Source organism: Papaver somniferum, chromosome 3 (assembly GCF_003573695.1).
Source record: "Papaver somniferum cultivar HN1 chromosome 3, ASM357369v1, whole genome shotgun sequence".
In the NCBI taxonomy this organism is placed as follows: Eukaryota; Viridiplantae; Streptophyta; class Magnoliopsida; order Ranunculales; family Papaveraceae; genus Papaver; species Papaver somniferum.
Genome location: NC_039360.1, coordinates 90,582,475 through 90,606,719, shown reverse-complemented (window position 1 = coordinate 90,606,719; position 24,245 = coordinate 90,582,475). Strand labels below are relative to the sequence as shown.

Below are 24,245 nucleotides of genomic sequence, written 5' to 3'. Positions count from 1 at the left end.
GTCACTTCCAAGTACTCCAATGATCCCAAAGGTCGTAAGTTTAGCATCATCGTTGTTGAAAATCCGTAGCTATAACAACGAGAAAACAAAAGTTCTCAATCATTTTTATACAGTGTCATAGTATCATTACACATCGTCAAAGTTCAATTGTATCACAACTTAACAACAATACTATGGTGATATGACACTCCCCCTTAGTCAATACTCCATCTCACATGGAAACCACTCCCCCTACATAATGATCCGAAAACTATATGTATTTGTAGTGTGAACTACATATTAATTCTCCCCCTTTTTGTCAATAAAATTGGCAAAGGTACAAGAACGGGATCCTAATGAAATTTCCGAAAGAAACATTTCATGACCAAAAGAAAGCATATATCATCTTATTCAGATGCAATCATAAAGCCGAAGCTTAATGCATTAATCAAGGAGTCTATTAAGATACAAGATAACCCCTATAATATTCCACAGCCGCATTCCCCCACAAAGATTTGGCAATTAAGCACAAGTTCAATTAATAACTCTCTCCCATAATATGGCATTCCCGAAAGAACAACAAGAGCGACCTTAATTTCAAAAGGAAAAGAAGGATTTATTTGGACACAACAAATCACATATAAGTATGAATTTGAATCCAAAATATTCAATTAAATTAACCATAAGAGAACCCATGATTAATTTAATCGAACATGCTCAACATAAGTAAACTTATGGAGACTTAAAAACACTCAATTAGATTAATAACAAGAAAACCCATAATTAATCTAATCGAAATACACAACTAAACTAATCACAAAAGTAATCAATTTAATTGGTCATGCTCGACACAAAGTATCTCATGGAACAACAACCATGCCAAACAATGACTCAGTCGATAGATCTCAATGTAAGACACCTTATGGAACAACACAGTATGTACACAAAATTGTGGATCGGAGATCTACCTTATACCGTGGAATAAATAAGGACTCATTCTATTTTCCATCACCATTTGCACAGTGACATACAATAGACATAATCCTTGAACACAAAATATTTTAACCTATCTTCCATCAAAAATTGACATAATAGGCTTAACTTTTGTATTTGTCAAAAGTCAATTCATTCTTTTATCAATATATGCATATCAACTCATGAACGACTTTACTTTTGACAAGGTATGGGACAATCAAGTTCACAGACGTAAACATACATATCCCATAACAAAATTGCAATATATGAAATCATAAAGATTAATACTGCAAAAATCATCTTCCAAACAATTTTAGAATTTAAGCAAATAAATCTAAAAACATGATGATGAAAACGTTGGACATAGCTATGTGTAATCACAATAATGGCTATTCCAAACTCTAGTTATTCTTCTAAAAAAAACAAGAAAAATAAAAGATTTACTAGGCAAATACTTAAACGAAAATCAGAGTTCGTTGAGAACCTCATATCTTTCAATGAATCGATCAAAGAAGGTATCACTGATTTCCTTTATTCTCTTTACCGTAGACACACCATGTTCGTGAGTTAGAACGCTAACTTTATGATCAACAACCCGAGCAAGCTGTCTAGCCTTGACGCAGTCCATGATGAGCTTCTTTTGATTCCGTATCAGAAGATTCTGATTAGCAAGAATTCTGGCCTGACCATCTAGAAGTTGGTTTATTTGCAATTGAAGATTTTCAAACTCGTCCTTTGAATCGTTCTGAAAACGAGTTAATTCCTTGACAGAATCATCAATCCAGGATTTGTGATCCTTTCTTTCAAGCATCTTCTTTAGAACCATCTCCTGAATTGACTCACGTTCCTGATTGTCTTCCTCCATATCAAGATGCAGAATCTCTTGAGATTTTGCAGAGTTGTCCATAAAATTTTAGGGAAAGAGAAACACAATATATATAATAAATATATATGCATTTGTAAACAGGAGTTGTGAGCTCTAGTTTCGAAAACCTTAGGAACTCACAATAGGAGGACGCGAACGTTATGGACCGCCAACATACAAAAAAAAAAAAAACTTAACCAGAGAAATATACAACATACTTGAGTAATTCTCAATTTTCATCCTTGCACCTCTCAAGTTAGGAACAAGGAAAATCATACCTGGAATCAGGTGGTAGAGTGAGAAATAATCCCACTACGGTTATTGAGAAAGGAGTTGTACATATTATCTGACGGTTTGATCTTTGTTTTCTTCGCCTTTCTTTGGTTGACTTTCATCCCTGAAGAGTAAGACATGGAGTGTTTAACATATCCGTCAGAAGGATTTCTCTAAGGACTAAATCTAGGACCTTTTGCAATTGGTTCAAGAAGATCAGAATAGATAGGAATCCATTTTCTAGACTTAGATTTACCAGACTTATTCTTATAAACACGAGGAATGTGTTCATTAGTGGCACAAGAGTTTATACCACTGATATGAACTTGTTCCCTATGATGATTTCTAGAGTAGATATCATTTTTATAAGGTTTCTGGTTTTCTTTGGGCATGCGATTCACTGCAGTAGTCGACCGACTATTCGTTCATTGACAGTGAAGAGAAGTAAATTATGAAGTTTAGAAATTTGTTTCCTTCTGGCAAAGCAATGAATAGCATAGTGATTCCTTTTCCCACAGAATGTACAGGTTTGTGGAAGAGAAATAATAATTGGCACCTGTTTTAACTTCATATCCATGCGAGAAGATTGTAAGTTATGTAAACTTTTATTGACACAATCTTCTTCTGGACAATGTTTCATCATGTACTGTACTTCATGAGAATTAACTTGTATAGAGGACTTTCTCCTTAAGACAGAGTTTTCCTTTTCCAAGGATCTGCATTGTTCATGGGCCAAAGTAAGAGATGCACTTAGATTCTCTTTTTCGACACGAAGTCTGTTAAGATCTGATGAATGCGTCTCGATCAAACGTTTTTCTCTAATTGAGTCTTTCTTGACAATATCCTCAAGAACGCTAATCTTTTCACGCTGTAGAGTAGTTTCTTGGAGAAGTTTCTTAATATTGTTAGAGAAGGACTCAATGATGTTATAGAGATCACATTCTCGATCAAGAGACTTTTCAAATTCATCAACAAGTTGATCATGATCTTGAAGATCAATAGCCTCAGTAGAATTTTTTGAGATCTGGTGAGATCCTTTTCAGCTTTTGCTGGAGTGTCACATGCCACATGAGAGGAAGACATGTCAACATCTGATGGAACAATCTTTCTACCTCGGGATTCGGAAGAATCAACTAAGGAGTAACCCTTTGAGGTGTTTCCAAGACACTTGGCGTAATCGAAAGCTTCAGGAGACATCTGGGTACGCGTGAAAGATATTTTGTCCTCAGACTCAGATTGCCACAAACACAGACTTGTAAGGTCTTGAACGTGTTTGCCTGCTCAGATACCAAAAGAAAAAGCGGGGGTATAACAACCACACCAAATATTTCACTTAGCAATCTGTATGGACAAACTCCAATATACTTTTTAGGGAATCAACTAGACAGTTAGATTCAATCAATAGAAAAGTATATCAAAGAGTTTTTATATCTCTATCTCTTGATTTAAATCTTACTCAAGCAAACTGCGAGTCTCGATTAAATACAAGAGATATAAACTTGGATGGTACCAAAGACCAATATCCAAGTGTCAATCAATTTAAATCAACAACCAAAAGGTCGGATATTCTAATTGATAACGCACAACGTGTGATATTTCAATTATATAACAAAATATAATGCAGAAAAGAAATAACACAGACACCAGAATTGTGTTAACGAGGAAATCGCAAATGCAGAAAAACCCCGGGACCTAGTCCAGATTGAATACACGATGTATTAAGCCGCTACAGACAAAGTAGTCTTAACAACCTCGTTAGGAGATTTTTTCCTTCCATGTGATGTGGAACATCCTTGATCAATAGGAATTTCAGACACATCTTTTCTAAGTGGAAAGGATTCCGATTTTACTTCTGGAGCCGTAACATTTTCAGTTGTAGAAGAAGTACTTGGTATATTAGACTGCTTAGAGCATCCTTGAATAGAGAGTTTACTCAAGTAATGTTCTATTTCTAAAGCATCCTTTTTGAGGCTAGCCTCAAGAGACATATAAGAAGAATAATCTTCAGTATTTTCTTTGAGTTTACAGTCTCTTACTACACCAAGGAGAACTTCGACGTGATGTTTTAACCGATTAAATCTATCATCTTGGATTCTAGCAAGATTTAGAATCAACTTACTTTCTTCAGATATCTCCCGTTCATTTAGAGAGATAAACTCTTTTGAAGGGTAATCGGAAGAACACATGTCGGAGCCTGTCTGTCTTGTTTGAACACAAGGTTCATCAATCTTTGAGATTGAAGAATCTTTATCTTTAATAGAAATAGATGAGACAGAACTTTTATTTCTGGCGCGTTTATCAGAGATACTACTCATGTCCACAGAGTCAGATCGCTACAAACACAGACTTGTAAGGTCTTAAACGTGTTTGCCTGCTCTGATACCAATTGAAAAAGCGAGGGTCTAACAACCACACCCAACATTTCGCTTAGCAATCTTTATGGACAAACTTCAATATACTTTTATGAGAATCAACTAGACAGTTAGACTCAATCAATAGAAAAGTATATCAAAGAGTTTATATCTCTATCTCTCGATTTGATATATACTCAAGCAAAGAGAAATCTGCGAGTCTTTATCAAATACTAGAGAGATAACTTGATGGTACCAAAAACCAATATCCAAGTGTCAATCAATTTAAATCAACAACCGAAAGGTCGGATATTCTAATTGATTGAACAACGCACAACCTGTGATATTTCAATTATATAACAAAATATAATGCGGAATAGAAATAACACAGACACCAGAATTTTGTTAACGAGGAAACTGCAAATGCAGAAAAACCCGGGACCTAGTCCAAATTGAATACACATTGTATTAAGCCGCTACAGACACTAGCCTACTCCAAATTAACTTCGGTCTTGACTGTAGTCGAACACCAACCGATCTCACACTGATCCAAGGTACAATTATGCTCCTACGTCTATGATCCCAACAGGATACTACGTACTTGATTCCCTTAGCTGATCTCACCCACAACTAAGAGTTGCTACGACCCAAAGTCGAAGACTTTAATAAACAAATCTGTATCACACAGAGAAGTCTACGGTAATAGATAAATCCGTCTCCCACGAATATACCTATGAGTTTTTTTTCCGTCTTTTGATAAATCAAGGTGAACAGGAACCAATTGATAAACCTGACTTATATTCCCGAAGAAAAACCTAGTATTATCAATCACCTCACAATAATCTTAATCGACGCGACGAAAGAAGATATTATGGAATCACAAACGATGAGACGAAGTATTTGTGATTACTTTTATATCTTGCCTATCGGAGATATCAATCTCAAGCCAATCCTTACTCGTACGATAGAAACAGCAAGATCATATCACACAACTACAAGAAAGTAGTATCGGTCTGGCTTCACAATCCCAATGAATTCTTTAAGTCGTTAACTTGGTTTGGAAGAATAAACCAAAGGTTAAAGGAGAATCGACTCTAGCTTAGCACAACTATTATCACACATAATGTGTGGGGATTAGGTTTCCCAGTTGCTAGAGTTCTCCCTTATATAGTCTTTCAAATCAGGGTTTGCAATCAATGTTAGCTTGGTAACAAAACATTCAATATTCACCGTTAAATGAAAACCTGATTAGATTCAAGCTAATATTTCTCAATCGTTAGATCGAAAACATAGCTTGTTACACACAAATGAAATGTACGTTTCTAGGCTTGTGTAACCGTACCCAAACTTGTACATTTGTTGGTTCAACAATAGTTAACCAAATGGTTAGCCATATGATCACTTTCATATCAACCATATTCTTCTTCACCATAACTAGTTCAAATGACTCAAATGAACTAGTTAGAGAGTTGTTCAATTGTAAGGAAATCTTATGTACTACACAAGACACAATTGAAGGAAAAACGATTTGATTCACTCGAATCGGTTCATGAACTATATAGCCACGGTTTGCAATTGCATTCCTTAGTTAATATGAATAAGTTCAGAAACATCGTTTTTAGATATAACCTACTCAAGTTCGTGGACTGGATTCAAGGACTTAAGTTCCCGGACGGAGTTCACAAACTCCAGCAGAAATTCTCGGGTCGAGAACTTCCGCCAGTTCGCGGACTTAGATCACGCCACTATTCCGATTCACTTGATCAAAAAAGTTCGCAAACTTCGGTTCAAAGAATAAGGACTTGTACATATATGTGTTTCCACAACAATGCTTATATCATCCAATGGTTATATTATCTAAACTCTTATTTCAATCATTTAGAACATTCTTAGAGGACTTTATTATATAGTTGTTATTCACAAACTATTTTTCGTCAAAGTAAGCAATTTCCAAAGTGATTGAAACTTGTCATGACTTTCGTCACTAGGCAAAGATGAACTTGGCTAAAGCGAAAGCTTACCAACACATATTTCGAGAAATAGATAGGCGAGATAAACTCGGCTCGAAATAGATAAGCGAGTTAAACTCGACTCGAAATAACAAATGTGTATAATCTAAGTCTATATAGAAAAACGAATTTTGTCTCAAGATAAGAGATAAATAGACTTTTGAGTGATAGATAAGTTCAAGTCTTCACATACCTTTTAGTCGATGAAGATCCACCGGTTCCTTGAGTAGTCCTTCGTCTTGTATGATGATTTCCATGGAGTTTTTGAGCTCAACTACACTTTCTATCCTAGTGCGAGACCTTGGCTATAGTAGACTAGAAATCAAGACTTATAGTTATGATCACTAACATTGACAAACATGCTTGAGATAGCAACACATGCGAGTTCGACCGAGCAATGCTCTAACAAATAGATTTTGTAGGGACACCTCTTTATAAACCCTCGTGAGAAAAAACGCGTCTGATAGGGTCGCATACTGATTTAAAGGCTTATTGCTCATGTTAAGTGTATCCGTTAATCATACGAATCCGAGTTAGGGTTTACTTAAGTTTCATGTTCCCTTTTGGATGAATAAGATGACGAAAGTAACATAATTAATTATTTAAAAATGAAATGACATCATCTTCATCGCATTATGTAATGACCCGTCCCCCCACCGATATTATCCCCACTTAGCTATTGCGGTTATCCGGTAGTGTGGGGTTTTCAACGAGCATCGCTGCGGTAATCCAGCAGAAACTTCCCGGATGGTCACCCATCCCTGGATTACTCCCGCCCGAGCACGTTTAACTGCAGAGTTTTCTACCAACTCTGGAGCCAATTGTGATGAAAAGGACTCGGTAATAGGAAAGGGCAAATCATTACTTATATTCCATTTGTTCAACGACTGCCGAAATCAGGGTATTACAATACCACCACCTTAAATTGGAGTCGTCCTCGGCTCCGGAATATATTCGCAAGCACAGATCTCCGACGTTCCCTGCCCCTCATGAGAAGCACCTGGACCCACCCCATGCATCGTACCTTCCCACCCTTGGCATGTGAATAGTCATCGGCTCTGATACCATTTGTAATGACCCGTCCCTCCACCGATATTGTCCCCACTTAGCCACTGCGGTTATACGGAAGTGTGTGGTTTTCAACGGCATCGGTGCGGTAATCCAACAGAAACTTTCCGGATGGTCACCCATCCCTAGATTACTCCCGCCCGAGCACGCCTAACTGCAGAGTTTTCTGCCAACTATGGAGCCAATTGTGCTGAAAAGACCTCAGTGATAGGAAATAACAATTTATTACTTTCCGTTCGTTCAACGACTCCCGAAATCGGGGTACTATAGATTCACTCAAATAATAACGATAATAACATACTCTCTCCGTTTCTAAAAAATAGGTTTGTTTGGTTTTCACAGAAATTAAGAAAACCAATCATTGTAGCCACTTTTTCATGTTTTTTCCTAAACTATTCTTTGGTCCGCACTCATTTTTTATTAGAGAAAGAGGAGAGAGAAATGGTCCCCTTTTTGTATTAGGAGAGAAAAGAAAAAGAGGAAAGTGGTCCCTCTATGGGTATAGTAGTAAAATCATAACATTTGACTTTCCATATATGAAAACAAGCCTATTTTTTTGACATACCCAAATAAGGAAACAAGCCTATTTTTTAGAGGGAGTAGTAAACTATTTCAAAAAATACATTACATCATATTGATTATCCTCAAACTGTTGATTAAACTCGAACATGACGACACCTAATCTGTCCATTCCACTGACTGAAACCTGGGATGTTTCCATAAATATTTTTCATATGTGTACTTTGCTCTCGAGCAGTGCATTTCCATATAAGTTTTACAACCAGGGGTATCACATGCAATTATGTTTTCTCATTCAATCTCAAATATTCCTTTAAGTTTGAAGTTTTTGCACAGTTCTTCTACCTTTTTTTATTCTTTAGCGTTCATAGCATCCTCTAGCAACTTTCTGCTTCACGACAATTAGGATATTGACGTTCCAAATACCTTATCTTCTCTGGTACCGGTCAATTACCTTCTTGATTTTGGAACAACCTATTTGTGGACAATTAGAATGCATCCAAGGGCATTGCATCAAACTATGTTTATTCATGAAACATGATGGACTAACCTCTCTTGCTTCCATGCATATTATTTATTTTCCTTTGATTTTATAGCACATAGTTCATGGTGTTGCTTGAGAATGTTATTTTCATGTGTAGGTTGTGTTTTGCAAAAATGATATAGGCTTGAAGTGTGATAGTCGTTAGTATCACACTATTGGTAATTTAAATAGCTCCTGGATGTTCTGTCCAAAATGTATCCATTGATAAAGATGATGGGCGTTATGTTCGAAATATTAATCCTTTGATAAAGATGTTGGGAGTTCTCTTCCAAAAATTTATTTGTTGAGAAAGCTGTTGGGCGCTCTATTCAAAAAATGTATTCGTTGGTATCCCACCATGTATATATATACCCATGCAACCCTATTCTAAAGCTGAAATGATGAGGGTACCAAGTACACCAATCTATTCGATATCAACATATCCGAGACACACAGTGTGTAATCTAATTCGGACATGTACTGTCAAGGAGATTACTTTTCAACAAGGTAACAACGGGTGTATAAAATAGGTATCGAAGCCGAACCTAGCTAACATGATCAAACCCAAGTGTTGGATTAACGTACAAGTGTATTTTTAATTAATTATAAAGGCAATCTAAACAATGCAGAAGCAAAGTAAATGATACGACATAAGATTTTATTAACGAGGAAACGACAAAAAAAGAAAAACCCCGGGAACTTGCCTAGTTTTGAACGCTCTCAGAATTAAGTCGTTATACAGTGACTACTACCAACTTCGTATAGTTGAGACCAAGTGAACCAACTCCAAGTTACCTAGTTCCTTCAGTATCCTGCGCTTACTACCAATCTGGTAAATGCACGTGAATTCTAAGATAAAATCTACTATCTTAAGTTGCTCCACCCGTTGTGAATACTTCTGCCACTCAAGATATAAAAATGAAAACAAGTCAAGTCTTGTATTACTAACCTCAAGTAGAAGGATTTTTTCTTCTTTGATGTCGATACGTCTTCGGATTCTTCAAGTCTTCAGAGTAATACTTGTATGTCTCCACATTTCTATACTTCCTAGTCTAACCTAACAAATTTGACTCAAGTACTCTAATCAACCAACTTTTGAGTTTTGATACTAAAATATGACAACCAACCTTGACATACCAACGCTTGGCGGGTTTCAACCGAGCAATGCTCTAACAATCTCCTCGTTTATCAATTTTAGTGACAAAATTCTAGTACATATGGGGAATACGTGAATTAAGAGATAAATATATTACATGACTGTCTCTTAACTCACTCTTCATACGCTTGATTCCAAGTTTCAACAGCACAATAACCTGCACTTATTCAAAAATAAATGTTGTTGTTGACGCATTTGAATAATAAAAGCTTTACATCCCCCCACCACCCACCCACATACACACCCCACCACTCCCTAAAGGAAAGCTAGGTAGATATTCAATCTAAACATATTTGTTATTCCTTCTTGTAGTATGTAATGTTACACAACATAATGATATGTTTCTCCCATATGCTTTCCTCTTTTGTTAGATATATATTTTTCAGCATATATGTAATTTTTCAATGATTGTAAAATACCCTATACTCCATATATTTCTCTCCCTTTTTATTACAAAAATGACAAAGAAACAAAAAATACGTAAGCAAACCGAAAGGATCTTACGAAGTCAAAATAATTCATACAACCTATAAGAATGAGGCACAAAGGTTTGACATACCATTTTAGATAAACAACACTGAAACCAAAACTAACTAATTAGTAATTAGTTTTAGCCTCTTATCAAGGAAACAATTGCCAGAAGCATTTTTCCCTTTGATTTGATAAGTCAAACTAAGATCAGAATTAGCTTAGTTACTTATCAGGATCCAATTATCCATAAATAATTGTACCTCATTTTGACCAGATAAAGCTATGTTAGATAACTAGTTTTTCTTATCAAGGACCGATTAGACTTGGATAATCGTACCTTGTTTTGATAAGTCTAAACTAAGTTCAAAATTAATTGACCTAGTTTTTCTTACCAGAAATCAATTGAACTAAAGAAATTAAACCTCCTTTTGTTAAGAAAAAACAAAAATCAAAATTGACTTACCTTTCCTTAATCGGAACCAATTGAAACTTAACAATTATACCGTACTTCATCAAGCAAAAGCAAGAATAGGCATTTAACTAAGTTGTTCTTAACAAGAAAACAATTAAAAAAATACAAATAAATTGTCACCCCGCTTTTTGATGTGACAAACTAAGATACGAACCGAACAAGTTTTCATATCAGGAAAGAGTTTATTAAAATAATTTTCACAACCACCCACCCCACAATGAAATGACATTTAGGTACCAGTTCAATACATAACTCCAACCTTTGCCAGAGAAAGGTTGACAAGATCTTAGCTATTATATGTCAATAGTAAAAAGCTAAAACCGAAACGCATATGTATACTAAATATACAATTTATGAAACATAAAATTGATAATAGTATAATCGTATAATCGTGGCTTCACACATGAGTTTGCACAAGATCTACTTATGATTATTTGATAACGCAACCCAATAGGTTAGATTAGAAACCTGCTATACCAAAAAGTCACATAATCATAAGAGATAAACATATTACGAGATTGAATTATTAGAGTTAGTAAAAGCTGAAACAATATCTCATAAACCTAAACCAAAGCAAAGAGATAACCAATCAGATCAAGCAATCAATCTTAACTATCAAAAGAATGACACGAAGGATTTAAAATAAAAACTTAATCATTCATGTATATCGATATCTTGAATAAACTTTACACAAATAATGAAATAAATCAACAATTGATTAGTCCATTCATAGTTTAAGATTTCTTAATGAAATCTCTTCATAGTGTTGAGATCTTCTTCGTTTAATAGGAATAATTCTACGAATTCCTTGAAGAGATCCTTTATCAAAGTATAGTTCCTCAACTTTGAACACATTTGGTTCTCCTTCATCTAATCTTTTTAGAAGAATTTCTTGATGTTTGACAAGTTGTTCTTGAACAAGAAAAGATCTCTCAAGAGAACGTTTCAACACCAAGACTAATTTGCAGATTGATTCAAAAAGTTGAGGTTGAAAAAGGATTTTAAGGAAAATAAATATCTGGATTTAGACATTTATCTTCACATACATTCCATTGGAAAAGCTCTTCGCTAAGTATTCTTCCCCCTTTATTTTCCAGTGATGACACGACTCTTAAATCTTTATATGGTTGAATGACACTAGAACAGAAAGACCAAGAAATGAAATATTTTTTGAGCGCGTCTTCTACATAGACCCATAATGGCTTGGGGGTATTAAGCAAGGCAACAAAAGCAATTATTTTTGGGGAAAACGGTTTAGTCCAAAAACGCTTGAAAAATACGAATTAGTTCATTCCAACTTAACTAGGTACAGTTTAGTCCAAAAATTCTTAAAAATATGGAAAATACACCTATAACTTTCCTGATTTAAAATTTAGTCCAACTATTTAAAGTTTAGTCCAAAGTGATTCATAATGATGTCAACAATTTACATAATATAAAAATAATTAAAAAACAATTTATCTTCTGGAACCGCGCTTGTCCAAAATTAGCAAACTTCATATATTCGGAAAGCTCTTTCCGAGAGCTACAAAAAGAGGACCCCTGTGACTATATAGTTTTCATCTTTAAAAATCTCTATTTTACATTGGTGTACAAACATGTACACATCTACAAAAATACAGAAAATTCAAAGACAAGTCGAGGTGCACCAGTTTGTACACCACATACAACTTATACAACTTGAATCGTCCACCTAACACCACTAACAAACATGCTAAAATGCAATTCATATTTTGTACTGTTCGGAGAAGAAGACCACATAATCGAGAAACCAACTGTTTTTGATTTACTTTGATCCCAAAGTGACCAGCTCAGGCATAGAAACTTCACTCACTTGTATAAAAAAGCAGGTTTAATATTAAAGAAGAATGACAAAGTTATACCTTTGCTACTGATAGGGATGAACAGACGGTGCTCCTTGAACGTATATACAGTCACTCCCCGAAACCTAAGCTGGAGAATGGATATAGTTACATTCGTGTAAATATATACACAAGACAAGATATCTCAAACCGTTACTTGAGGATATGTAATTGCATAGAAATGAAAATGATATTGACCTACAATGTTACTTATATCTGTGAAAGTATCATCGAGGAAAGTTGGAGAATTTTGTGCAACATCCAGAATTTCAAGGTATGATTTACCGAACTGTCTGCATGTCAAATTTCAAACAAAAGATCCACCATTAAAAGAACAAAAACGTTGAAGTTACAACAAATAGTCCAAAAACGAACACAGTACTGATAACTGTAACGGAGAGACCTGTAGCTGCAAGCAATTAAGTTGTTGTTGCCATTGGTCGGGATGAAATCAAAGGAGCAATCATCGAAATACAGTTTTGTAAACTCAGCAATAATGGAATAAACTGATACCACCTCGCTTCTGTGCTCAATCTGCATCAGGGAAACAAGACAACAGAGCGATGAAAATATGCGAACTTATTTGATATTATTTATTACATGAAAATAACTCCGTTATTCCTATATGATAAACATCTTTTCCAGATCCTGTAAATATAGACCAGAGTGTCTGGAGGCATGGTGGAGTCCTATCAGCTGACATGAACAATACCGAAGGCAATTGAGCCAAAGCAAATACTAAATACATACTGCATCCAGGTTGGCCAACTTGCAGTGAAACCCGATTGACAGCTTCACATTAGACTTGACTGGAATTAAAATTCCAATTCATGAAATATGTTACCCAAATATAATGTTAGAGTGAGTACTGTACATACCCAATTGTAAAGGTTCCAGAATCGATTTTTCCTATTTGTAATGAAAAATAGTTCCCCTACATACAGGACATAATATAAACATCCAATGAATTTGGAACACTAAAATCCCATATATTGCTTTTTGTTTAAAGCCTTCAGTAAGTATTAAAGGTAAAACAGTAAGTACCTTTAGAGGACCACTTGGGCTCAGATGGAGACTCTACCAGCATAGGATCACCACCGGCAACACAGATCCTTTGGCTTATATCTCTGCACAGATGGAAAAATCAAAACGCTCATTCACAGGAACAAAACATAGCTTAAAAATCCACAAACTGTTAGATTAGAAAGGACCCACAAATATGACAGTATAAACACGAAAGCATACACACCCATCCTTGGAAATGTAACCAACCAAAAGTTACACCTACAAAAAATTCAACACTTGTTCATATTAGTGCTTTCCCTAATTTTTGGTTAAAATATAGTTCTGCTCTGCAAGTGCACAACTACTTACACCTAAATAATCAATATGTGGACAACTATATACACCTAAATAACATAACCTGTGTGTACAACTATGTACACATTAATGCTTTCCCTAATTTCTTAGACTTCAAAATGAATAACATGTGTACAACTATGAACACCTAAACAATCAACATGTGTACAGCTATGTACACCTAAATAATGAACTGCCTGATTTGTGGAACTCACGAGCCTACAGTAAAAGAAGATGAACACACTAGATACTTACAATCAAATTGTGTTCGAAATAGGTTCAACCTTCAAACGTAAACCAAAATTAGAGACAGGTGAACCATTTATAGGCATCACTGACAAGAAAAATCAATTGTAGTTTAAGTTCTTACTTGGCGAACATATCTGCATTCCGGGTATATGATAGGGAGAGAAAGTCAATTCTGTTTTGAACACCCCATGTGTTTATAACCTAATAGGAGGAAAAACTTAACATAAGCAAAAGAACACAAAAACATATAAGAACATGAAGTCTTTTGTGAATCAACATGTGTATAATTATGTACGCATTAAGAATCAATATGTGTACAACTATGTGCACATTAACAATTCAAAAGGAAAATGTGCACAAACCGGAAACACAAGCATAAGCTTATAGAGTCGTTTTTCTACACGTGCACCAGTTTGTACACCTAGGCATCTACGCATCATAAGCATCAAGTCAATCTTTTTCAATTTGTACACCCTAGTTACTTACGCAAGAATAAGCTTATGGAGTCATTTTTTCACATGTGCACCAGATTGTGCACCCTAGTTATAGTTTATGCAATCATTACTTAGTAATTTTTTAGAACCTGCTCGCTCTATACTACATTGCTATCCACAGTAGTTGAAATTAATGGATGATATGGTACTGAACTGAATGAAAGCGAAACCTCGTAGCTCTATACTGCATTGCTGTTAGAGCACCTGATTAATCTCTGGAGCAGGTTAAGACCATATGGTTTGAACAATTGATTTGAAAACACAGAGTCTACATTTCAATGAGCTACTTTCGTTATGTTTGGAGTCATTTACAAGAATCACAACCAATTTACAAGCATTTATTTCTAATTATGATAAGCTGAAATGACTGCACGCCACACTCGTGCTTAACTCATCGAATGTTAACGTGAATGATGTGCATAGACGATAAGGTGCTCCAAGTCTAATGAGTAAAAATTCGAAACGTGCTTATGCATGAGGCAAGTTGGTATGTAACTAGTTCTATTAGTTGGGCATGTTGGTAAGTAAGCCAAAAAAAGACAGCTCTAGCTAATGGGGAACATGGAGAAAAATGAAGAAGATATGGATAGCATTTGATTAAGCATTGGTGATTAAAATGGCATGCGAAGACATACCGACAAATTCTTTGAAACTCCCTTGGGCTCGTGTCGCAGCCCGAGCCAACCCCACCATCAGAACCGAGAGATTTTTGGGGCAACAGGTGGTGTCGGCTATCGATCATCACACTTTGGGCATTTAGTAGATTACACACATTGAGGCATGTTGTTCATCGCCATTAAAGCTTCATTTGAGCACCTGGTTGAGACGTTTTTACGTAATGGTTTACCTAAAAGAAAAATTTATAAATTACACCTTTTCTCGATCCCTCTCCTCATCGAATATTAGCCGTTTATTAGCTTATTTCCTTCTTTGGTACAAGGGATTGCATCGATGGACGCCCTTCCTTCTTTACAAGGGACTGTATCGGTGGACGCCTTTCCTTCTCTGGTGCAAGGGACTAGCTTATTTATTTCTTTTTTTGGTACAAGGGACTATGTCGACGGGCGGCTTTACTTATTTGGTACGAGGGACTGTGTCGACGGACGCTTTTCCTTTGCTTTTTGGTACTAGGGACTGTGTCGATGGACGCCAGGTACAAGGGACAGTATCAATGCACACATCGGTTTCGCCATCCCTGTTTACATGGATAAACAAACTAGCAAGTCAGAATACATGAAGCTGTTTACGTGGATAAGCAAACTAGCAAGTCAGATTACATGAAGCTGTTTAGGTGAATAAGCAAATCGAGAACACTAAAGGTGGGACAAAAGACACATCCAGGGCTTCACAAAATGTGCACCCCACTAGAACTCCCATGGAGAAGAGGCACATCTAGTGCCGCATTTGTCCCACCTCTAGCCAGGTCGCAAACCGAAAACTGGCAAGCATCTCTAACAGGTAATTAATTGCCGAACAAAAGGAATGAGACAAGAAATAACTTACTCAAGCATCAACACGTCATCCTCTGCTATATAAGAAAGAACAATCCGGTGAATTTCCTTGCCTGGTATCATCCCCGACTGGCAATACAGAAAGGTTTTGTGACCGACAGCAAAAAAAGGCACGACAACTTTAAAGGAAACCAGAAAAGTACCCCAACTTTTTTTTATAAAAGTAAAGAAAAGAAAAAGAAAATTGTACCCTGCGAGATGAGATATTTACTTGAGAAGCGAACATTCAGTAAATTCAATTCGTGAATTTTTTTTTTTCTTCCATTAACAGTTCATACAATTGTCTGGCAGATAGTCTAATGGAACAAATAAACGTTGCTGGAACATCATAAGGCCCCTGTGGAGTGATTGCTGGTTTAGAATCTGGTTCCAACAGTGGCATATTATCCATTTTTCCTACAGATAAATTATCCATTGTACCTACAGAATCCAATACATTGATTTGTCAGAAACCAAGACAGGGAGAGTTTCATCACAATCAGAGAATTACTAAGCATGGTCTTCATACTGAATCATACAAAACGAGAAAAACTAAATATCATGATCTTGAACATACAATAATTACTAAACAGAGAAAATAAAAACCCTAACCTGAAACAGCGGTAGACAAGCGCTTCTTCACAAAACTAGCCAACTAGGGTAGACAATATATATGAGTTCCCCTGTTTCCCTTCTCACTCCCTAAAAACTATTACATGAGTTTCCATAAGTTGAACACCTTGTTGGGGCGTTTTTGTGTAATGGTTTCTATAAAAGCAAATATCAAGCTTAAATAACTCGACAAGATGGGTTTTGGTGTATACTAACGGAGTATTCATTTTTACAGAAACTTCGTTTAAGAATGACTTGTAAAAAAGAAAAAAGTACACCTTCTGATCGATCCCCTTTAAAACTAATAAATGATCCTTGCTATCTTAAAATATGAGGAAACAAGAGGGAAGAAATAACAACTTCTGCTACTTTCACTCTTTAAGATGGATTTGTAGACATGAGAAGAAATGCGAAAATGTGTTCTCTCAGTCTCTCTCATAAGAGAACAGAGATTTCTACAAATTGCAAGGGAGTAAAAAGAAGTTGAAAACTAAGAAACTTAAGATTAGTAACCTGAAACCATATTTTTTTGTGAAACCTGTTTTTTACTGTCATGATAGCTTCATCCCTTTTCCTTGAGATTTCCTCCATAGCTTGATTGTACTGTAATTTAATCATTTCTAACGCCAGTCTTATCTCTTCATCCACATCTATACAGCAACCATGTTGGTTTATATTCAGATTTCTCATCTCTAAGTCAACCGAGCTTAAATTTTTTGGGGGTCGTCTGTTTTGTGATACCTAAAAGCTAAAAGTACAACTGACGTTTCAACTGATTTCAAGAAAATCAAAGTTGCTAAAAACACCATCCTTTCACTGTTGTTATTTGGTATCATATGGCTACTATATATTTTTGTAGATTTTGTATTTTGTGATAAAGGAAAACTGTGGCATATTATAGACAAACATATTACTTAATAATCTCCACATAGGATTTTACATACACCTCACAGTAAGGTGTTTTGGCGGACGAGTTAGAGTTAAGAGGGTCTCAAACAGTAATTGGTTTATCAAGTGGCTTCCGAGTTCCCAAAAATTAAGGTGAATCGGGTAAGGCAAATTGTAATATGTATGCAACATTGGCTAATCATCATCTTAGGCAAATGAGGGTATCCGATATGAGCTTAGGACCATTGGTACCAGTGCAATGCTAGGGAAAAATAGGCTCCAGTAAGTCAACTTATAAGATCAGCAATTTAGACTGCACCAGAAGTGAGGTACTTAGAGTTTCTTTTTCAAAAACAATTTGGCAAAAGCTTAGAACCTTTAGAGTTTAGATAATGACTCAAATTTGATGCTAAAAAATAAACCACTGATAACTGCAGTTGAAAGTAAACAAGCACACCAACATAGTTACCACTGAGACAAATCAAACACGCAAAACAGAAGAATTTGTACCAACATAGTTACCACTGATAACTACATAAACAGACATCAGACAAGTGAAATGTCTCGTTGTAGAATATGTACGTGTAGCATCGTGACTTGTGCCGATAGCGTGGTTGCCTCCGTTTGAAGTGTTTTGCACCTTCCTTTCCAATTCGCTGGTGTAACGGATCTTCCTTGCTGCGGAGTGTCTATTTGCAAGAATTCTACGTGGCGAAACAATAGAAGTCAGAAATGAAGATAATAAAAATATCAAACAAGAAATCCGCAGACAATTCAATCAAATAATTCAGTTTGTCTAGAAACAAGTTACTCAATTTTTTCTAATATCAAAAGAAAACTAGAGCATTTAGACCTTAGAGGCTCAATTTCATAAAAGCATCAAACATTCAGATTTCATCTAGGAAGGAACAATTATCTACTTTTCTTAGTAAAACCTCAAAACAGCTCAAAAAAAAAAAAAAAAACCTGCCAACGAAATACAAAATTCTCTTTGTTTGCCCTTCAAATTTAGTGAACCCAGAGACCCATTGTTTTCAGGGAGCCACTAAGAATTGAATTCCAGTAGTGAAATGGAGAGAGTAAAAATGATACCTTTTAGCTCTTTTAGGGTCCATCAAAGCAATTCAGCCAATCTATCAGGTCCCATGGCTTTCTTAGCATAATCCATAGAAGAATCAGCTTCATAAGACGAAGAAAACCCATGCATTGAATTACTACGTATATAATGCATCCTTCTCTCTTGAATTCCACCATTCCCCCCAAATTTCTCAACACCATGAGATGGTTGAAACCCTAACCCCTCAAAAAAATCAGCTCCAACTGATAAACTCCTAAAATGACTAGTAGTTCCCGCCAGTTTGCTTCCCATAAATTTCTCACTACCATCAAAACCTCCATTAGATTCTTTTTCTTCTCCACCATCCCCATCATTTTCTTCAGACACAGAAGGTATATCCAAACCATTTATGTTAAAATCAACATCGGCATCAAAGAGTATATCATATGGAAATCTGAACAGAGTTTCTGACTGTGCTCTGCGATGACGCGTCCATGGTGTTTCCGTCATCTGGTCTATCTCAATAATTCTACCGGTAAATGCCTGAAACTGGTCGTTACACTGCGGTTATTCAAGGAAATGATAAACAAGCAGCAGCTGATATGGGACGCGTTCTTGATATCGATATTCAAGCAGATGACGAGAAGTTAAGAGCAGTTTAAATCAGTTAACATTTATCCCTTATTGTCAGTCCACATGGTTTACATCTTTTGGGCACAACAACAACTTGGTTTCTAGTAGATATCGCATTTTACAGCCAAAACTTAACCCAAAAAGATATATTCCTTGCCGTCGGTTTAATAAAAGAAGTTTTTGATATCTCAAAAGCCATGTTCATCATTGCCATGTTCGGAACATTTCTGGTTCACAGATTTCTTCATCGAGAAAATCGGTAGATTCATAATCCAACTTGTTGGCTTCTTCATGATGCCAGTATTTATGCCAGTATAAGGGATCAAATATCACTACCTGAAGGACTACCATAAACTGTTGTGCAAACTTTGGGCCGAACAGTATTACATTTATTTTACCAGCTGAGCCTTTCCAACTAGAGTTCGGCCAACATACAGTATTACATTTATTTTACCAGCTGAGCCTTTCCAACTAGCATCAGTAAAAATGCCAGTTGATTCGATAACAACATCAACCTTAACAGTTCCCCACGGGATCTCATCTGGTTTCCTAATATAAACATAAAAAGAAATTAATAATTTACACTACACTATTAGTAATTAACATTGAACGAAAAGCTTAAATACATACCGGAAACCAAAAACACGAATCTTTTTCCTTCCAGGTAGGAGTTTCTCTATGTTACCAGTGTTACAATATGGATCATTCATGGCTACAATGTCCATATCACTCCTTTTCAGAATGGCCTTAGCATATAAAATGCCCACTTTGCCGAATCCTACATTGCACAAGCAAAAATGTTACCTGCAGCATTTGAATGCCTTAGCCACGTAGTAAGGCAGGTATTATCGTCAACGTACAGCACTATAAACAGTATTGAGTAAGCATTTCAGAGACTAATTTGTTGCCTAGTTCCCGAATTCAATTGATATACAATAAAGTAGAAAAGTGAAATCCAAATTGAACTCGTCACAGTTGTTATTTTTCCCTTACATGACGTGGATTTGCAAAATGAACTAAGCATGATCATATCCCTCAGAATCAAGAAATCATCAATATATAGAAGTCCATTACTTTAACTTTTGAACATGATCTTAGCATAAAAGAGAGAGAAGACAGACAGATGAAAATACTCCAGCAGATCATTTGCTTTTACTGGATAGAAGGTTGAGATAGAGTCCAAAAAACCAGCATACATCTAAACCTTCTAAGCAGCGAAATCAAAAGCATCATTTCCAAAAGAACTAATTGCAAAGGCACCCCTATAGTAAGGTTCTAAACAGTTGACTAGTTTCACTAAGAGTCGGGGTGGATCTAGTAATAAAGATTGAAGATATTATCCATGTTAATCTCCTTAGACGAGATAAAAGATTAGAGTAAAGGTTTCCGTTCTTCAATCTGATCTACGACAATTAACAATTAGGTTGACAAAAGCAAAAGTAGTGGATGCAGTTACCATTTATTCCAATCTTCAGCTTCTTGTCAGGTTGAGTGCTTTCAGTCTCCACATTCTCCCTAACAGGCTCAGGAGTGCTGCTAGCTTCCACCTCACTATCGGCATGGTACATAAAAGAGCTAGTCCCCTCATCATTCGTTACATATATATCGTCCTTTTTACTTGCTATGTTATCTTCTTGCTGCTCCTCAGACATAGCTTTTTCCTTCCTCATTTTCATTAACTCCCGATTTCTTTCCTTATCATCCGTCACTGTCTTACTATCCTTTTCATATCTCTAAGCTTCGCTTTTTGCTTCTGACTAATCTTCTGTTTCAAAAGCTCAGACCTCTTTTCCTTTTCCTTTTCCCTCTCCTCTTGCCTGTCCCAATCATCCTGTCTCCTCTTCAGATCCTCTCTCTACTTATTAGCCTTCTTTCCAATGTTTGTTTCAGTGTTTTCCATTACACGGCCCCTTCCATTTTCTCCTCTTGAGGTCGTGGTTGGTGTCCCGCGACCACGACTTCTTCCTCTCTTCGTGCTAGAGGTTTTCTTACTATAAAAACCGGGCCTGTAACGGCATTTCCGGAATTCCCACCTCCTAGGAGTGTTTACTTCATCCCTAATTTGAACGTCGTTATCAGAAAGGTCGGTGGAAGAAACGACAACATCAGCACTATTTAAACGTGAATAATGATCTTCAAGATATCTATCAGCCTCATCACTGTCATAGGTGCACTTAGAATTTGAAACACCAACTTCACTCTCAATATGAGGCCCAGTTTCCTTGCTCCTCTCACCCTGATCTTTCTCCTCAACAATCAACCCAGAATTTGAAACACTATGTTCCCTCTCAATAACCGGCTCCATTTCCTGCCTCTCACTGGGATCTTCGTCCTCACCATGTTCAGTCTCAACATCCGGCTCAATTACTTTTTTATTATGCATCTCACTGTCAAATCCAAGGAAGTTTTTCCTTAAGCCTTGTATATAAAGATAGAACTCTTTTTGATCCTTTGGGAGAGTATCAAAGAGATCACAGAGAGGCTTACGAAGCAGTTCCAATTTTGTATACCATCCTGCAAAGTCGAAATCAGGCTTACTGTTTTTGAAATCTTCGACTACTTGTCCCATTTCGGTGGCCATTTGAACAAGAAGCCCATAATTCACCATAAAATGATTTAGTCTTTGTCTCTTCGTAAGGACGACTGTATCATCACCCGGAAAAGGAAAAATAAGTTCGGATCGGCGAGAAACATCTGTCTGCAGAATACATATTAGGTTACGTTAGGGTGGTATAAAAACGTTATCATCTAATGAGTATTACTACCTCGTCATCAGGGATTTCCATCTTTGGTATTGAAGCCGATTAGTCGCAGGAGGAAGAAGTGATTAATCAGAGAAGAATCAGAATTAGGGTTTTTCTGAGTTGAAGCCGAGCTGAAATCATTATGACAGAATTAGATTGTCGTGGTTGAAATTAGTTAGGAATTGAGTAGATACTGAGATATAAGAACATGGATTTGATTGAGGAATTAGGGTTCCTGTGAATTGATTTTGATTTTGGTGATGATTAAGAAGAAATTAAAGGATGGGGTTTAAAGAGCACGAAGTGAAGAAGATTATGATGCTAGTTTGTGCATCCAGTTACTGAGAAGAATTTTAATGGAGAAATTGAGAAAATTAGGATTTTTAGTTCTGATTTTAAGATTGTCTGGGATTGATGTGCGTATATCTGTTTTAGTGGAAATTTGTCCAAAACCCTTAACACGCAGTGGGCCTTTATCCTTTTCTTATTGTAGGACTTAACGATTAATTCCAAAGTTGTTGGTCTTTGGACACTCTAGTCCTCTCCTCTTAAGCCTAATACTAGGAGGTCCAAATTTACAAAATTCAAAACGAGTTGGTCTTTGAGGAAACGATTTAGTCCAAAATGCATTCTTTTTGTGACAAAAATACCCATCAACATCCTTCTTCATAGTCGGTTTCGTTTTCATTTGTCGAAACTCGAAAGAGCTCTCCATCTACTCCGGTTAAAGACGACAACATAAGATTCTACCAAAATTTCATCTCGGATTCGATTTAACGGGGAGTGATGAAGAGAATAAGGAGAATCATTTAGGAGAAACCTTGGAGAGATTTGAAAGGAAAAGTAGTGATGGTCACTGGTGCATCATCTGGTATAGGTCATTAGTTTTTTCTAGATTTAGCAAAAGCCGGTTGTAAAATTGTTGCAGCTGCTGGAAGAATCGATAAATTAAAGTCTCTTTGTGAAGAGATTAATCAATTAAATAAAGAAAGATTAATAGTTTATGTTGCTGTGGAACTTGATTTGTCTGCTAGTGGTGATGTTAATGATTCTTCTGTTCAAAAGGCTTGGGATTCATTTGGTTACTATCCATGCTCTTATTAATAATGCTGATATCAGAGGTAATAATACAATTTCCTATTTATTGATTTTCTTGCAGAATTTTTCCTTCCAATTTTTGCAAATACTTTCATGAGTGATTAATTTTGTTGATTTTATTTTATTTTATTTTTTGATTATCAGTTATGAAATTGCGCATCCAATTATGCTTTGAGAATGTTTAGAAAATGTAGCAAGTGTAGTTTTTTTTTCTCATTTGCAGTAAAGGAGTTACAGTAGTGATTTCTCTAGGGATTTTGAAGCCATGTTTTTCTTGCATTGATCCTCAACCCGAAATAAGAACAATTGCAATATACTATTGTTGTCTGCTTAGACAAATGCAAGAGTGATATTTAGAGTGCAGTAGTTCGAGTAGAGTAGGAGTTGATTGCCACGGTCATATAAGCAGGAGTCAAACTGTAGTGAGAAACTTAGGATGTAGGAGTTGTAGTAATCTGGTCGCAAACATCGTTTTACCCCATACCCCCGTAGAGATGATAAATCTTCTCCTTTAAATTCATTGGGAGGGTTTAACTTTTGAGTTCTGAAACTGTTGGTGCAACGAGCTTTCTGCAGTTACCAACACACTGTAGCATTTAAAGCTGCAAGATTCACTCCAAAACCCTCAAGACATGAACAAAGTTTCCATTTAACCAAATTTGATTTAAGGCCTCGTAAAATTATTATTGCTAGTAGAAAAGTTACAGGATACTAAGAGAAAACCAAAATTCCCTAGCCAAAGGTGCAAACTATTCACAAGCTAAGTTATCATAGAAGAGCTCAAAAGTTAGCAATCCAATTTTGAGAGCACAAGTTAACATTAGAATCATCATGAAAAATTCTAAATGATTGCAGATGATTCATGGGTTTGAGAGCACAATTTAACAGAATCTCTTCGCTCAAAGCTTTATTTTTTGTCAATTTGAGAAAGTTATACAAACTAGAAGTTGTTGATGTGTACAAGAAAATACACCCGTTAGATGGGTGCATATAAAAGTGCACTCTCTTTTTTATCGCGTCGAATGTAACATGCCATCCATGTGTTTCCACTACTATGTTTGTATAGCTTTCCTCACACTTAGATCTTAATAATCAGTT

At 36.1% G+C, this 24,245-nt stretch overlaps 1 protein-coding gene and 1 pseudogene across 1 annotated transcript; both read right to left on the bottom strand.

Moving 5' to 3' along the window:
* Positions 1 to 12,491: 12,491 nt before the first annotated feature.
* Positions 12,492 to 15,520, bottom strand: LOC113359728. Its single transcript, XM_026603316.1, has 8 exons — positions 15,261 to 15,520; positions 14,253 to 14,332; positions 13,773 to 13,807; positions 13,568 to 13,650; positions 13,402 to 13,457; positions 12,927 to 13,057; positions 12,726 to 12,816; positions 12,492 to 12,614 (listed from the first exon to the last, which is right to left on the bottom strand). Exons 4-8 carry the CDS (start codon positions 13,608 to 13,610, stop codon positions 12,492 to 12,494), a joined length of 444 nt encoding a protein of 147 aa, XP_026459101.1. The 5' UTR covers positions 13,611 to 13,650; positions 13,773 to 13,807; positions 14,253 to 14,332; positions 15,261 to 15,520.
* Positions 15,521 to 17,940: 2,420 nt separating this feature from the next.
* On the bottom strand, positions 17,941 to 22,488 carry LOC113356792 (annotated as a pseudogene).
* Positions 22,489 to 24,245: the final 1,757 nt, after the last annotated feature.

Coding starts and splice junctions, on each gene's coding strand:
- LOC113359728 (XM_026603316.1), bottom strand. CDS start 13,610: ATGCTGGTAGAGTCTCCATCTGAGCCCAAGTGGTCCTCTAAAG. Junction 13,058..13,401: donor TCTGGAACCTTTACAATTGG/GTATGTACAGTA, acceptor TCCCTGATGCAG/ATTGAGCACAGAAGCGAGGT. Junction 12,817..12,926: donor TTAATTGCTTGCAGCTACAG/GTCTCTCCGTTA, acceptor TTTGACATGCAG/ACAGTTCGGTAAATCATACC.